This window comes from Diorhabda carinulata, chromosome 5 (genome assembly GCF_026250575.1).
Source record: "Diorhabda carinulata isolate Delta chromosome 5, icDioCari1.1, whole genome shotgun sequence".
In the NCBI taxonomy this organism is placed as follows: domain Eukaryota; kingdom Metazoa; phylum Arthropoda; class Insecta; order Coleoptera; family Chrysomelidae; genus Diorhabda; species Diorhabda carinulata.
Genome location: NC_079464.1, coordinates 29,413,224 through 29,428,479, shown reverse-complemented (window position 1 = coordinate 29,428,479; position 15,256 = coordinate 29,413,224). Strand labels below are relative to the sequence as shown.

General features: G+C 28.3%; 4 protein-coding genes across 7 annotated transcripts; 2 read left to right on the top strand and 2 right to left on the bottom strand.

Annotated features, from left to right (window-relative positions):
• Positions 1 to 3,741: 3,741 nt before the first annotated feature.
• LOC130893925 (josephin-like protein) lies at positions 3,742 to 4,670 on the bottom strand. Its single transcript, XM_057800382.1, has 3 exons — positions 4,320 to 4,670; positions 4,072 to 4,252; positions 3,742 to 4,016 (listed from the first exon to the last, which is right to left on the bottom strand). The coding sequence occupies exons 1-3, from the start codon at positions 4,568 to 4,570 to the stop codon at positions 3,831 to 3,833; spliced, it is 618 nt and encodes a 205-aa protein (XP_057656365.1). The 5' UTR covers positions 4,571 to 4,670; the 3' UTR covers positions 3,742 to 3,830.
• Positions 4,671 to 5,705: 1,035 nt separating this feature from the next.
• LOC130893972 (NADH dehydrogenase [ubiquinone] 1 beta subcomplex subunit 11, mitochondrial) lies at positions 5,706 to 6,315 on the top strand. Its single transcript, XM_057800440.1, has one exon. The coding sequence runs from the start codon at positions 5,771 to 5,773 to the stop codon at positions 6,206 to 6,208; it is 438 nt and encodes a 145-aa protein (XP_057656423.1). The 5' UTR covers positions 5,706 to 5,770; the 3' UTR covers positions 6,209 to 6,315.
• Positions 6,316 to 6,385: 70 nt separating this feature from the next.
• Positions 6,386 to 11,452, bottom strand: LOC130893970 (reticulophagy regulator 1-like). Of its 4 annotated transcripts, none has more exons than XM_057800434.1 (5): positions 11,025 to 11,452; positions 9,655 to 9,856; positions 7,726 to 7,909; positions 7,161 to 7,259; positions 6,386 to 6,976 (listed from the first exon to the last, which is right to left on the bottom strand). In XM_057800434.1, exons 1-5 carry the CDS (start codon positions 11,207 to 11,209, stop codon positions 6,552 to 6,554), a joined length of 1,095 nt encoding a protein of 364 aa, XP_057656417.1. In that variant the 5' UTR covers positions 11,210 to 11,452; the 3' UTR covers positions 6,386 to 6,551. The 4 variants fall into 4 exon arrangements, with proteins under 4 accessions (XP_057656417.1, XP_057656418.1, XP_057656419.1 ...); XM_057800435.1 differs by having other exon boundaries at positions 6,386 to 6,922; positions 11,025 to 11,284; XM_057800436.1 differs by lacking the exon at positions 11,025 to 11,452 and adding an exon at positions 10,438 to 11,022.
• On the top strand, positions 9,862 to 14,445 carry LOC130893971 (tRNA methyltransferase 10 homolog A). Its single transcript, XM_057800439.1, has 4 exons — positions 9,862 to 9,882; positions 11,538 to 12,318; positions 12,459 to 12,564; positions 14,100 to 14,445. Exons 2-4 carry the CDS (start codon positions 11,689 to 11,691, stop codon positions 14,243 to 14,245), a joined length of 882 nt encoding a protein of 293 aa, XP_057656422.1. The 5' UTR covers positions 9,862 to 9,882; positions 11,538 to 11,688; the 3' UTR covers positions 14,246 to 14,445.
• Positions 14,446 to 15,256: the final 811 nt, after the last annotated feature.

Here is a 15,256-nt window from a genome sequence, read left to right as displayed (position 1 = left end):
CTTTCATCGTTAATATAAAAATTCTGTTGTATTGACAACATAATGAAATCATGAGTTTAGTGACCTTGATCTTGTATTGTATTGGTGAGTAGTTTTATTATTTCGTACTCAGTATAATCAATAACCATGTTTATATATTACATTATTAATAAACTATTTTGATTTGATTAACGATACCAAAAAAATTATTACGATCATTATTTCCAATAAAAACTTGAATATGATTTTTTCGTAGTTGTTAAAAATAATAACGGAGAAATACATATGAACTTATTAATCGTGGTTCCTTTATCTGAGACTGAAATTTGATTTGAACACAAACTATTTTATTGTTTGTTACTAGTCCATCTCGATATTATTTTTTAGAGACTGTTATTAGTTCAAATCAAAATATTTGTAATAAATTAATTTCCATCATGTGTTCTAATAACATATCCTACATGGAAATAGTACAGTATTTGTCAACATCTGAATTCTAAGTGATTTCAAATGCATATAAAAAATTACAGTTTTAATATTGACGTATGTTGTAACGTTTTACCTAATTTTGGATTTTATATAATTATGATTTTATTTGCTTCAATAGCATACCTAAATCTAATGATTTACATCATAAATCAACCACATCATTTACATCAATAGGGAATATTCGATAAAATCATCAATGTCGAAAATTAATTTAGGTTATGTCTCAGTTTACGTCGTTAGCTGGTTGCGTGTAGCTCGAAGCGTGAAATAAAAGATATGCTTTTATTTACACAGTTCATAATATTTTTTCGAGTTACTTGGAATTTAGAGGACGATTTCCTTGGATATTACCATATCGAAAATCTATCTATCAACTATAAAACAGTATGTTGGAATATGAAAAGTACCATATATTGTGCATGTTTTAATGGGTAAATAACACATAATCACAATAATTATTATATTTGACAAGTTATTTACCTTTTTAAGGTACATAAGTGTAAGAGATGTTATTTTTCTGTTTCACTAAACTGTTATATTTACTGAGTACAATTACTCCAATCAAGAATATCATCATCATACATATATTTCCAGTGGTAACTCGTTGAGGATGATAAATTAAGAAATAGTTACAAGACTATCACAAAATTTACAAATCGATATTTCTAACTTTTTTTTTCATATATTATCAATCTTATTTTTGTAATGAAAACGTTTTTTCAAAAAGTTTGGGGTTAGTTATCCCTAACAGTTACCACTGACTTTTATTAATCTAGTTTAAGGCCAATTTATATATTTTATTCGTATTTAAGATGTAGAAATGTAGCTTTGAACATTTTGGGCTGGAAATATTTACGAAAAAAAGAGCTGTGTGGGACAATATTAACTTTTTCGACATATAAACTAAGACAATAAATGTATAATTCGTAGACAATAAAATTAAATAATATTATTATATATGAAAATATATGTTTACAAATTTGAGCAATCTTGCTAAATTTTATTTAGTACTACATATATTTGTCGATGTAAATTAAATGTCAATAAAAACTTTAAAAAAAAACCATTTTGTAATTTTTTCCTGTCCTCAACCATAAGCAAATACCCACATTTGTATGTTGTTAGAACTGAGTGTATCATTTATTGATTCCATTCATAGACATATCACATTATTTAGATTGTTCTGTCCTCAACCATAAACAAATACCCCCATTTGTATGTTGTTAGAACTGAGTGTATCATTCATTGATTCCATTCATAGACATATCACATTATTTAGATCGTTCTGTCCTCAACAATAAACAAATACCCCTATTTGTATGTTGCTAGAACTGAGTGTATCATTCATTGATTCCATTCATAGACAAATCACATTATTTAGATTGTTCAGGGCAGGCTTATAAATTGCAATGTTTATCCTGTAATTAAGTATCCGTTGGATAATATTAACCTGCAGATAAAGTTCCTGTTGGGTTTTTTCCTATATTTTATCCACAAGTTAAGCAGCTGACATATAAGAAATGTTGGCAATAGTAATAAATAAATATAACAGACTTGATTGGCTGTGAATTTTTTCCATAGACAATAAACAAATTTTATTTAAACTATCAATAGTATCAGTATAATAAACGATAGCATCATTTAATTTTAATTTCGATATGATGAAGTTTGTTGATTTCGATGATATTGATCTTGTAAAATTCCTTCGACACGAAAGAAGCCCTTATGTAGAAATTTTGAGAAATAGGATGAGCATGATTTTCATGCTAAATACGATCAATTCTTTTACTTTATTATATTTTTCTGCTTGTTAGCATGTCTCAACAGTAAATTTCTCTCTTTAAGAGTAAAATTGCTGTCTCACTTCTTAGAGTTAGTAATTTCTTTTTCTCTAAAATAAATTTCGTTCACAAGAAACCAGTAAAAATTGTCAAAGCCTACACAGACCGGAAACTACATATATCTCACAAAACGATATTTAGATTCAGATAAATATCTCATAATTTAACCAAGAGATAAAAGTTATCCTGTTATCGAAAAACCAAATTCTCAATAATAAATGATAGTTAAGACAGATATTAAATTGTAATTGATAAACCGGGCCTCACTCTTCTACAAAGAATATAACGGTGTATCTAACCAAATCTGACAGACGTCATAAATTACATGACAAGAACAATTGCATATTTGCCACTCGAAAATTTTACTGCTAAGTTATTTTTCTGTTATTGGATTATTTATTTGAATCATTTAGTGATTTTTCTAAACTCATTCGGTTCAGTGTTTTATGTCGTATGGGGTGTGTGATCTTTTTCTCACAATATTCAAAATGTTTTTCCATATCTCAAGTACAGTTGCATATTGCTTCGCTTTATTTTTTTTTGGTTCCGTTTCTCAGGTTGTGCTTATAATATTTTTCAAATTTAAAAAGCTACTCACATTTTATTGACCTTATAAACTGAGGTTTTCGTGAAAGAAACTACATTATTTATTATTATTATTGTTTGCCTACATTTTATTATAAAATGAAGTCATCTGTCAGACGTCAGATGACAGTCTGACAGATTTGTTTAAGTAAACCTTCCTATTCTCTGTGGAGAGTCAATATTACGTCACGTGGTAAAATTTTGACTGAAGCGTCATCTTAATATAACGTCAAGACTAAACATTGTTTGAGGAAACGGAAGTAATTTTGGACATAATCCTCAGTTTACCGGACGCACTAACTGAGGAAAACCCAATAGCGAGCGTCCTCCTCCCTAACTAGCATCCGTAATGTGAATACTGTAACTGAAATGTTTATTGTAGAATTTAATTTTAAAACTTTGATGTACAAGGAGTTTTATAATTTTATTTTGAAACAGCTTTCAACGCAGGCTTTTGCGAATCAAAAATACGAATAAATATTGGAAAGAAGTTTTGAATTATTTTTGGATTTTGGAAAGTAATTGCTGTGAAATGGGACTCACTTGTGCAATTGCTTTCAAATACAATTTAAAAATATTGAGTGAATAATATCGAGTCACCAAATCGTCAATATTGTAGGGTTTCTTTTTGCCCCAATGTCTAGCCAAACTGACTGGTCTGTCCTTCTGTTATATTTGGCGATTTGACAATCCCATTAACACATAGACTTTCAACTGTTTTTTTACAGCTGTCTATCACGAGTTTCTCATTTCTTATTAAAAACCTTTTAAATATGTCAGAAAAATTCTCATCCTGAACTTGTATTGAACTACCATGGTTCGGAGTAAAAAATACAATAAAAATATATTGTGAAAAAAACTTTTTATAAAAGAAATATCAATAAAAACATTTAATATAAATTTGTTAACAATAAATATGTAGTTCCTATCACAATCTTATGATTTATTATCCTCTATATCCCCTAACTGGATAATATCTGCATCTCTACTATTAACTGCTGGTGGAATACTAAAATCTTTAATCCAACTTTGTTTTTGTGACACTTCACTTGTAACAACTAAAAAAATTTCTTTATCTTTACACTCTATTTCATCTTTCAGATAATTTAAAACATCTTGATCCTAAAAAACATCAAAAGAGCAAAGAATGATACATGTATTAGAAGAAGTTCCTCACCTCACCAATTTTTTGTGGTGATTCTAGCTTTGAATCCAGATTATAGTAGCAACCATTTATTTGTCTCACAGTTACCCAGTGACGTCTCCAAATTGGTAACGTGAAAAAACCAATTTTATACTCGCTAGGTATATTCAATATAAATCCAGATATATTATCTAAAATTAAGCAAGTAGGATCCCTAGAAAACGTCCATGGAATACCTTATTTATAAACATATGAATACAAAAAAAATAAAATTCGGATACCTTCTTTTATCAAACCAAACAACTTCATATCCTCTATCTTGTAAAGCTTTCATAATAACATTTATATCATAATTCCCTAGTCCTAACATTGATTTGTGAGGATTTATCCAATGATTAGGAGATAATGAAACACATATTGAATCTAGTTCGGATTTCAGAAAAGCCCCTTTTGACTGAAATAAATTGTTCAAAGCATGTAATGCACATAATTCCCTTATTTGTTTTTCATGATAAATTCCACTGGCCGTCATAGTCTTTTAAATGTAAATAGAAACTTCAAAGTACGTAACATACGTATAATACGTAAGACATATGAAAAATTTCTTATGGCTTATTTAATACGGTGCGTTTATTAAAAATCATATACTTTTTTCGGGAACTATGATCATATCAGATCTGAAAATGATCAGATAGATCACTTAGGAACTGATTTTGGATTCTAGCCCAGTTTGAGATTTTTCGAACACCGCGTTCCGTTTTCCGTCGCAATTTCAAATTTAAAACTCAACTCACAAACTTTTTATGACTTTGGCTTCTTTTGTTGATTCATAACGGGAACATGTTGATCGTTCGTTGGCAACCTTTTTTTGATTTCTGTCAATCGTTACTTTTTGATAAGTGTATTCTTTACATAGAAGCTATCTTGGTTGTTATTTTTCTTTTAAGAAATGCTACAACTTAAGGTTTGATCACAGAACACAATTGGTTTAACAAATTTCTGGTCTGGCTCTAGCTCAGTTTTTGTTCATTTTTCTCGCGATTTAGATTCGCTACCGCTGCCTAGCACACATTAAAAGCGCTCTGAAATAGAACGTGTTGAGTTCACGTCAAATTTTGGAGGTAGAGAGTATATCATGAATATAGCTATGACCTGATTACTTGGTTAATTTCTGATCATAGACTGCTTAAAATATATAATTTCTGTATTGAAGAGTTGTGCAAATTTTAGAGAGAAGCAACCTCTGGTCGAAGGTAAGGCTATCTTTGTTTCAAAAAATATAACGGTGGGAGAAGAACGATACAAAAAATTAAAAGGAACATTTGAGATACTGTAACTTTCTTTGTATCTCATTATAATATGTGAACATGAATTTTATTGAAAGCGCAGTATAGTATTGTTTTGTCTATGGTTCTGACCGACAATGAACGTGATTTACATTACTCTCTAAACGTTCAGATTATGATCAGGTAAACTTGATCTTAATCCTGGAAAATATCGATAGTTAAATTGAATAAATTTTCTGTAAAGTTGTAATCAATAACATAATAAATGATTGGAACTTATTACACTCAGTATATATTCTATTTTATTTTTGTTGGTTTCATCATGTACAGTTTTTCTATGTCTTTATCGAACAATGGCGAAGCTACACGATTGCAATTGAACCGAGAATGTTATGACATAATTAGTTCATAACCTTAAAACAGTTGGTTTCCCCAAGGAATTAAAAATGTCGGGGCAGTTATATTCAACAATTAAACTGTTACGAAGAGTAGTTCCTATAGCAGGTCGAAGACTTGTATCCACATCAAAGAAGAATAATGTTACAGCAGAGGTAATCGAAAGTACGAAAACCAAAAGTAAAACTGTCGCTTCTGACCAAAATTGGATCAGTTATGGATACGATTGTACATCAAAAGAAGCAGACAGGAACGCTATGCACTCTATATTCTTTGTTTCCGTTACTTTATGTTTAGTTGTTGGTGGATTTTTTTGGTCGTATATACCCGATTATACATTGAGAGACTGGTCGCAACGAGAAGCTTATTTGGAATTGCGTAGAAGAGAAGAACAAGGTTTGCCTTTGATTGATCCCAACTTTATAGATGTTAACAAAATCACATTACCCTCTGATGAAGAATTAGAAGGTGTAGAAATCATAATTTAAATATTAAATTTGTAAATTATTGTTTATAAAACTATTTTGAGTGTAATAACAGATGCTACTTATAGGTATGTGAACTTGTATACAGATAATAAAATTTAAAAATAATATATCATCATTTTAATGTATGCATATTGAGGTAAGAGAAAATTGAAGTAGGAGGTAAATGAAATACTCATATTCAAAAATTAGTTTTAATAAAGACAGAGCTCAAACGAAATAATTATTATTGTTTTAAGTAGCAACGAAATGTTACTATTTTTTAATACTAATAGAAAGCGTTCCTCATAAGCTGCTACAAAGACTTGATACAGGGTTCATCACATTTACATTACTAATTCTATAACTAATCTTTGATATCTGATGAATTTACGAATTCAAATTCACTATCACTGCTACTATTCTCTCTTTTAATGTCCGTCTTTCTTATGGACTGGGCGTAACTCCACACATTTGATACTAAATTACCTATTTTATCAATATTTGTTTGTACATTAGCAAATGTTGAACTATTTGAATCATCCACATAGTCTATAGGAAAACTTGTATTTTTTTCTAAAAATTTGTCTTCTTCGGAGGAACTACTATCTTCATTAAAATGTAGTGAATCGATATTTAATTCTTTGTGTTCAACATCAGAATCACTGGATATATCACTGTGAGAATAAGGTGGGAGTAGGTCTTCTTCTTCGATATCTTTCTCGACTTCAGCCATGTCTAGAAACGATGGCATTGTAGTAATACCACTAGCTAAGGAATTTGATGCTGAATCTATAGACAAATCGAAATCACAAGTAGAAATATATTACTAAACTTGAAATAATAAAAGACAATGTCTATAGAAGACAATGTTTACTGTGGTAATAAACAGTATGTTCAATATAAATGTTACAAAAACAAAGTATGTACAGAAATACTGAAAATAAATGTTATTAAAAATATTAATTATACCAACCTGCAGTTCGATCAGTTAATAAACTTTCTAAATCAGCATCCCTATTTTCTACATGAGAATCATATAAAGAAGGAACCAGTTCTTCTTCAGCCACAGACCCTTGAATATTCAATTAAGATTCAAAATTTACATAAAGGTTTCAAATAGTATATTTGCAAAGTCTTTTAAATTTAATGCTAATTCTAATTGGATTTACTTCAACAATCATTCAATTTTATGCTAATTATAATTCAATTTCAATATGGAAATACAAAAAAAATCAGTAATGATCGCAATATAAAAAATGAAAATACATTTGCAATTTTAACAATGGGTTCTTTGACCCAATATACAGCGTCGGATTTAGGGAGGGACCACGCAAAATTACTAATTTGATCATTTATTTTAAAAGCGATTTTGGATCCATAGCAAAATTGCATTTTTTTTCATAAATTGTTTGGAAATTTAAATTAACAAATTTTTCTCTAATATTATTTAAACCAAGCATAAATAACCTAACTATTCATTATTTACTTTCTGTATAATTCAATTGGGATTTTTTTAAATAGAAATATCTATAACATACCTTTGATATTAAAAGTAGACTTTATAATGTTCCTCATGGATGTTTTAGTTTCTTCTGGTAGTAATTTGATTGCTAATGGTATGAAAAAACTTAGCAGTAATAATATATAGCAAAATAAATAACCTGATACATTTCTTGCAATCACATTTAAAATGAAAAATACCAGCGACATACCAATACAGAACTAAAAATAGAATTACTATGTTTACTGATACTAATTCAGCTAAATTCATATAAAAAATCTTTCATACTTTATCATTCAATTTATTATTGAAAGTACTTTTCAAATTCAATCAATATTTTCTATTGTTAAATATGTAAGAGCAATTTTTTGAGGGGCATTATTGCTATATGTTACAATGAGTATAACAAGTTGGTTTTTGCTAAATATTTGCATAGAAACTGAAAATTAAGGAAATTTTTAAGATCACTAGAATGCGTGTCCTAAAAAACAAGAACATGTGGATTGAATTGGGGTTATTTTAAAGATCAATGTAATGTATGTCTTGAAAAAGAAGTACATGTGGATTGGATTGAGGTTATTATAAAGTCCACTGTAACAGATGTGGATTGGATTGAGGTTATTTTAAAGGCCACTGTAATTCATGTCCTGAAAACAGTGAATGTGGTTTGGATTGAGGTTATTTTAACACGTGAGCCTCATCAACCAAAATTGATAAACTTTCCCCGAGGCCCAACATTTTTTTTTTGTGCTTTTACACTCCATAGGGGATGTGGATCTAAGAAAAAATTTATTCAAAATAAAAAGTGCGACATAATGATGTATTTGTGTGCGACCCATAGGCCAGCTCTGGGCCTGAGGAAAAGTTTACCAGTAAAGCCTACTCCAGAGCCTCGGGTGGTTCTATTGACCTCACCTAAAAAACTTAATTTTTGGCACTTTTTATCCTAAATAAATATTTTCATTTTATTTCTTTGAAGGTACACTCGATTTGCAGTATGGAAAAAAACTTTGTTTGCTTTAACCTTTGAACAATGCTATGCTTTTATGTAAAGTGTACAAAATTGTGTTTTGAAAAATATTATATGAGATCAAAAATAATGCCTGTGTATTTTGTGTTGAAACATTTAGAAATATGCCTGATATACAATTCTAAGTGAATCATTTATATTTGAACTTTTTCTCGAGGGTTGGTAATATAGTTTGATTTAAAATTTGTGATTTTTCTATACCCTTAAAAACAAAATTTACCAAAAATAGGTACAGGTAGCACAAATTAAAAATTTTAATCAGGTATTATTTGAATTATGTTGAAGAAAACAAAAAAAAAATATGAAAAGTAAGGATTTTTGTTTTACAATGGATTGGAGATAATAAAAAAAAAACAAATGGACGTTTCAAGGACCTAGGACAGTTCAACTAAACTGAAAAACACATTTAAATACAGTCCCTTGGGCCATTCAAAATAAACATCTGATATAAGACAAGCTATAGTATACACAGCCACAAATTTCGACTTTTAACCAGACATGGTCATTTAAATCCCCATCTCGACACTATAGGTATTATGGACGATCCAGAATACCACTGGTGAATGGAGGAGAAAGAAACTGCAAACTACGTCATTGATAAGTGCCCAGCACTCATACTTACGAAGTTCAAACACTCAGCAAAGTCAAAATGCTTATTTTGATAGTTTTAAGAGACACAACAGGTTTATAAGAAGACCTATGTACAGACCAAGCCAATGAAAACTCAACTTTGAACTAGTCCTTCAAGGAATGAGTCCAGAATATTGGTCAATATAAATTTGAATTATTGGATTCTATATTATAGGTATATTAAAAGAAAACAGGGATTTCATATTATATGAAAATGCATCTATCTTTTGCACTATTTTACTAAACTGAAATGTTTTTAGTTATAAACTACTTCACTTTTCTTATAGTTATATAAAGATACCTTACCATTAGTGAATTTTCTTTTCTAAATGCTTTTAAATTGTAAATCATATCCATAATAAAAGACGACATTCTATCAGTCATATCTGTATATTTTTTCTGCTCATCCGTTTGATTGTCATTTAAAAAAAATGAGTCCCATATAAATAAAATTAATATAATTAAAAATAAAAGTCCGAAAATTCTTATCTGCCAATGCACCAGTAACCTAAAATATTTGTAAAATCATAATAGGTATAGCAATTCGAAAAGTGAGAAGTTAAATTCTTATCTTAATTTGTATATAAATATTTATCTAATAATAATTCGAAAAACAATAAAATGTTACTGGTATTCCATAGCTTAAAATTACTATAAAAGAGTAAAAACAATAACTGACTAAAATTTTCAAAATTATCTTAAACAGCTGTGAGATCTAAATATGTATTTGGCAAGTAATAAAAGTAATTATTTTATGTTTCTAAATCGTGTTGATTTTAGGTCTGTTCTGTTTTAAAATTAGTTTTTTTATAATGTATATTTGAAAGACGGATAAAACTGACTGAAAGTAGTCAAAACGTCAAATTTTTATCTCTTTCAATAATTACAAAAAAAAAACTAATTTTAAAACAGAAGAGACCTAAAATTAAAAGGATTTAGAAACAAAAACATATAAAAAGTATACGAAATTATTTTTAGATTGAGACACATTTGAAAGTAAAAAAGATTAAATAATTAGTTGAATAAACAAAATATTATATTTGACTGTTTGAATAATAATTAGATAATTTCACTATTAACTAAGAATACCTTTTAAATATAATAAAATCTTGAAAATTTAACCTAATGACCATCTTATAATACTTATTTTACTCCATGCTGCTAACTATGTATTACTCTGTATTTATATAAAAAGATCTACGTGGTTAAAACTAATAATTGAAGATAAAGATATGGAAAATGCATTCAAACTGCTCATGTATATAATGTAATTTCAATTTTAGATAATTATTATATAGTATCATCCTTATTTTATATAGAAATTCCCAATTCATTTTCCTTAAAAGCTAATTTAATTAGCACATACTTTATAATCCCATTGTTAGCCCCTTATTATATATAGTCTAAAAATTTAGACAAAGGAATGACATTGTTTGCATTGACGTCCATTTGAGTCAAAAAGGTCGAAAAAATAGTATTTTCAATGTATGTAAAAGAAAAATTTTTAAATTGTTACATTAAAACTATAAATAATTGTAAAACGATAAAATATTTATGTTTTATAACTAATAATTTCAGAAATTTTAACAATTATCATAAAACTAATATTTGAATGTTTAATTACTAATCAGATGTAAAAACACGTGAGAATGTTACTTGATTATTTACGTACTTACCAAAATAAATAATTGAAGATAACAAAAACCACCAAACTAAATCGAGTGTCTTCCCAACTTAAAACTTGATATACTTTCTCAAAATATATCCCGCATTTTGTTACTCTTTGTTGATTATTTGTTTCTAATCGGTTGGAAAAATATGGAACCACTATATCATAAAATTTTTGCTTCAAAAAATTCATTTTTCGTATTTATAAATAGTCGCAATTTATGGCGTGTTTCACATTCTCAATCCAAAATAAACAATTTTCTAGAGATGAGTAATATGTAACATAATGTGATAAATCTTGAAATGATGTTTTTACATATTATTTTATTATTGAAATCATTTGTAATTATGAATTGCTATAATAAATTTATGCAGTACGATAAAGAATTTATAATTATTTGGTTCCGTAGGAGAAGGCTTTTAATTTTTTTTACTTATCATCTAGTACAAATACTGATAGGTATACAATTTCTATACACAAAAGTAATGTATATTATCTATCATGACAAAATTATTTTTAGTTCCCACCTCTATTTTGGTGGCCCTGAAGGTTGATTCGACGCAGGGCATGTGGTAATTAAAACCACGTGTAAGTATCTGTCAAGTTTATCCTGAGTGACCTCTTACTTTAGCAAAATTATTAAGCAAAAAATTGCAAATAAGAAAAAAAAAATGAAAACAGAAAAGGATAAACAGGAAATTTTGCCGACCACTAACGAAGACACACAAAATAGTGATAAACCCATTGAATATTTTAATGGGGTAGAAATTTCTAAACTAAGTAAAAAACAAAAGAAAAAATACCTTAGGACGGTAAAATGGAATGCAATAAAAAAAGAAAAACGTGCAAAAGAGAGATTGAAATTAAAAGAAAAACGAATACATGCTAAAATACATAATATAGATTTAGGGCCTAGTCGCAAACAATTAAAACGAGTTAAAATGGCCAATAGTCCTTGTAAGATTAGCGTTTGTATAGATTTGAGTTTTGACGATCTTATGATCGACAAAGATATGGCGAAAACTATAAAACAAGTATTACGAGTATACACAATGAATCGAAGAGCCAAATCGCCATTACAACTTCATTTAAGTAGTTTTAATGGTAGAAGTGAGAAAGAATTTGCACGACATCATGGATTTGAACATTGGGATATTAACTTCCACTTCGAAGACTATATAAATATATTTCCTAAAGAAAAAATCTTATATCTAACTAGTGAAAGTGATAACACCATTATGTCTTTAGATGAAGACAAAGTTTATATAATTGGAGGTCTGGTGGATCACAATTCACAAAAGGTAACATTTCACAAATTCTAATTGATTTAAAACTATTATTTACTTCAAAGTGCAATAAGTGTTAAAATTTCCTAAACATTGTTACAGTTGCGTTTATCTCAACAAAATTTATGTGGCATAAGACTTTTGCGTGTTTTTAGGGGATTTGCTATAATAAAGCCATTGAACAAGGTATAGCACACGCGAAATTACCAATTGAAGAATTTTTTTGGATGAAACATAGAAAAGTATTAACAATTAACCATGGTATGTATGTATTTATTAATTCAAATGGAATTATTTCTGTCATCTTTCCTTGTGAATATTTATCAAAATTGTTAGTTTAGGATTAAATGATGTTAAAAAAAAACATAATAATGTAGCATTTGAGTGATTCTTAATAGAAAATTCAGTATTTAACACACGAGAACACAATTTAACAAAAAGGGGGCACTAAGTAAGACTTATATGGTTGGTTTTAACTTAAAAAGACAAAGATCTTGAAAATATAGAAATGATTAATTAATTAGGCATTTTTTATCAACTTATACTAAAGATTTTTCTGGTAATAATATATTTTATGATTTTTTTATACACTATTTTTTAAAATTAATAATTTTTTTTAATAAGTTTTTTATTTATCAAATTCCGTTATAACTAATCTAGAAATTCACAAGCAATATTTTTGTATTAAAATCTTAGTCCCAGACTGTGTTCTCATTATCCCAGCAGCTGCATCCCTTCTATGTTATTATGTTTATGTTTTCTTGCAAAATATCTTTCCTTGATTGCATTCCCATTCCTAGATCCCTAAGGAGATCGCTGTTTCTCAAATAGTTGCTGTATATAGAAAATGGAATGCATAATTTTTTGTAGTAGTTTATAAAGCTTTTAAATATTTCGTGTTCCTATGTCATCGGAAAAGTATACTCATTATTTTCCTCACTGGTTGCATAATACGAAGCAAATCCTCATTTACTAGTTGATAAATTAATCCATCAATATTTTCATTTGCCTCCATTGTTTTGCTCATTTTTCTCTCGGTTCCATAGTAACTTGTTTTTATATAACTTTTTATCAGATCAAATTGCAATAAAAGTCTTCAAAGTAGATCGAAAAAATTTATTAATATAATTTTCAATTCAATTTATTTATTTTCGAATTTGCTTGAGTGGATATAAACTTAATTTCAAATATAAAAGCGAACCTTTGGAGGTAGTGAAAAATTTTAAATATTAAGGTGTCACTTTTTTGTCTTTATTTCTAAATATGACAAAAAGAATAGTAACCAAGACTCTTCAATCCACAGGTACTTTTATGGCGATTTACTTGAACTAGTCATATATATCATTGAAAAAATTAATTCGGACTAATTAAATGAATATTTATAAAACTACTTGGTGACAACCTCTTTGAGACGTGCTTATTTAGTCTTTTGTACATTTTGCACACCACTTGTCAACAGTTGATTTTCTTGGAGCAAAGTCCAAATAGTGTTTACTAAACCAATGTTTGGCTTTAATAGTACTTTTTGCCGGAAAGCAATGCTTTATTAACGAAACTCCTTTTCATCCTTTTTTTTTTAAACTAATTTGGAATTTCTGGAACTGTTGGTGATATTCATATGAACACACTGTTTACACTAACACTTACAATTACACTGTTTGACGCGTGTTTCGATAACCAAGTTATCACCTTCAGACACTGCAAGTAAAGTGTCGGAAGACGTTAACTGGTAACAACTAAAAAATAATTTATCAACAAAACTATATTATATTTGTGACTTTAATTTTCTTTTCCAGTTTACGAAATTCTTCTGTATGTAAGTGAAGGATGCAGTTTCAAAGAAGCAATTGATAAAGTCCTTCCTAAAAGAATTGAGAAAATACCAACCGATGCTAAGGACATAGAAAACCATGATATAAATGTAGAGAGTGATAACAGTTAATATAATTATACTATTTAATTTATTAATATATTTTGATTAAATTTGGGGCCATATAAAAGATCAGAAAATATATTTAAAAAAAGTGGATGCGACACTTGAAATAAATATATCAAGACAAGAATTTTTTGAAAATTCAAAGTGAAGAAATGCAAAAACATGTCAATACAAATTTTAAAGAAAAATAAAGCTATTTTCACTAATGCATTCTAATTCAACAACTCCTTTTGATTACTAAATTATCTTCTTCGGAGACCAAAAGAGAACTGCTTTTTAATCACTTTTCCAAGAATTGTGTCTCAAAAGAAGTCTTAACATGATTAAGTACGTTTCTGTTAGTCATTGTGGGTTTTTTGTATGAAAATTTGTATATAACAACATCCTGTATATATTTAGTCCAATATAAGCCTTATTATGGTTGTTTTATGGCGTGTCACATCATCCTGTAAATATTTAGTCCAATAGCGGCCTTATATTGAGTGTTTTATGGCATGTTTAATCATCTTGTACATATTTAGTCCAATAGAAACTGTATTTTGAGTGTTTTATGACATGTTTTATCACCCTGTATATAGATAGTCCAATAGAAACTGAATTTGAGTGTTTTATGACATGTTTTATCACCCTGTATATAGATAGTCCAATAGAAAGAGTATTTTGAGTGTTTTATGGCATGTTCCATCATCCTTTACATATTTAGTCCAATAGAATTTGTAATTTGGGTGTTTTATGGCGTGTTTCATCATCTTGTATATATTTAGTTCAACAAGCATAAATGGTAGTGAATAGTATGTTCAGTATGAATACCACAAACACTATGTAACGCATGTTTTGATAATAAAATAACCCCATTTTTTCTTGTCCACATCAACTTGACCTTTACATATATTGTTTCGCATTTATTGAATCTTTAGGAATGTTTTAAAATGTTTTGGAATTACTATGAAGAACAAAAATATCCTTTTATTGGTTATAGAAGCAGTACATAACAGAAACTAAACAGATGAATTTAGA

What these genes read in the sequence shown, in the direction of transcription:
- LOC130893925 (XM_057800382.1), bottom strand. Translation starts at nt 4,570, where the DNA reads ATGACGGCCAGTGGAATTTATCATGAAAAACAAATAAGGGAATTATGT. An exon ending in GTTTGGTTTGATAAAAGAAG is followed by an intron (nt 4,253 to 4,319) that starts GTATCCGAATTT and finishes GACGTTTTCTAG; the next exon opens with GGATCCTACTTGCTTAATTT. An exon ending in CACCACAAAAAATTGGTGAG is followed by an intron (nt 4,017 to 4,071) that starts GTGAGGAACTTC and finishes GATGTTTTTTAG; the next exon opens with GATCAAGATGTTTTAAATTA.
- LOC130893972 (XM_057800440.1), top strand. Translation starts at nt 5,771, where the DNA reads ATGTCGGGGCAGTTATATTCAACAATTAAACTGTTACGAAGAGTAGTT.
- LOC130893970 (XM_057800434.1), bottom strand. Translation starts at nt 11,209, where the DNA reads ATGAATTTTTTGAAGCAAAAATTTTATGATATAGTGGTTCCATATTTT. An exon ending in GAAAAGAAAATTCACTAATG is followed by an intron (nt 7,910 to 9,654) that starts GTAAGGTATCTT and finishes TTCTATTTTTAG; the next exon opens with TTCTGTATTGGTATGTCGCT. An exon ending in ATTAACTGATCGAACTGCAG is followed by an intron (nt 6,977 to 7,160) that starts GTTGGTATAATT and finishes ATTTGTCTATAG; the next exon opens with ATTCAGCATCAAATTCCTTA.
- LOC130893971 (XM_057800439.1), top strand. Translation starts at nt 11,689, where the DNA reads ATGAAAACAGAAAAGGATAAACAGGAAATTTTGCCGACCACTAACGAA. An exon ending in TGGATCACAATTCACAAAAG is followed by an intron (nt 12,319 to 12,458) that starts GTAACATTTCAC and finishes GCGTGTTTTTAG; the next exon opens with GGGATTTGCTATAATAAAGC. An exon ending in AGTATTAACAATTAACCATG is followed by an intron (nt 12,565 to 14,099) that starts GTATGTATGTAT and finishes TTTCTTTTCCAG; the next exon opens with TTTACGAAATTCTTCTGTAT.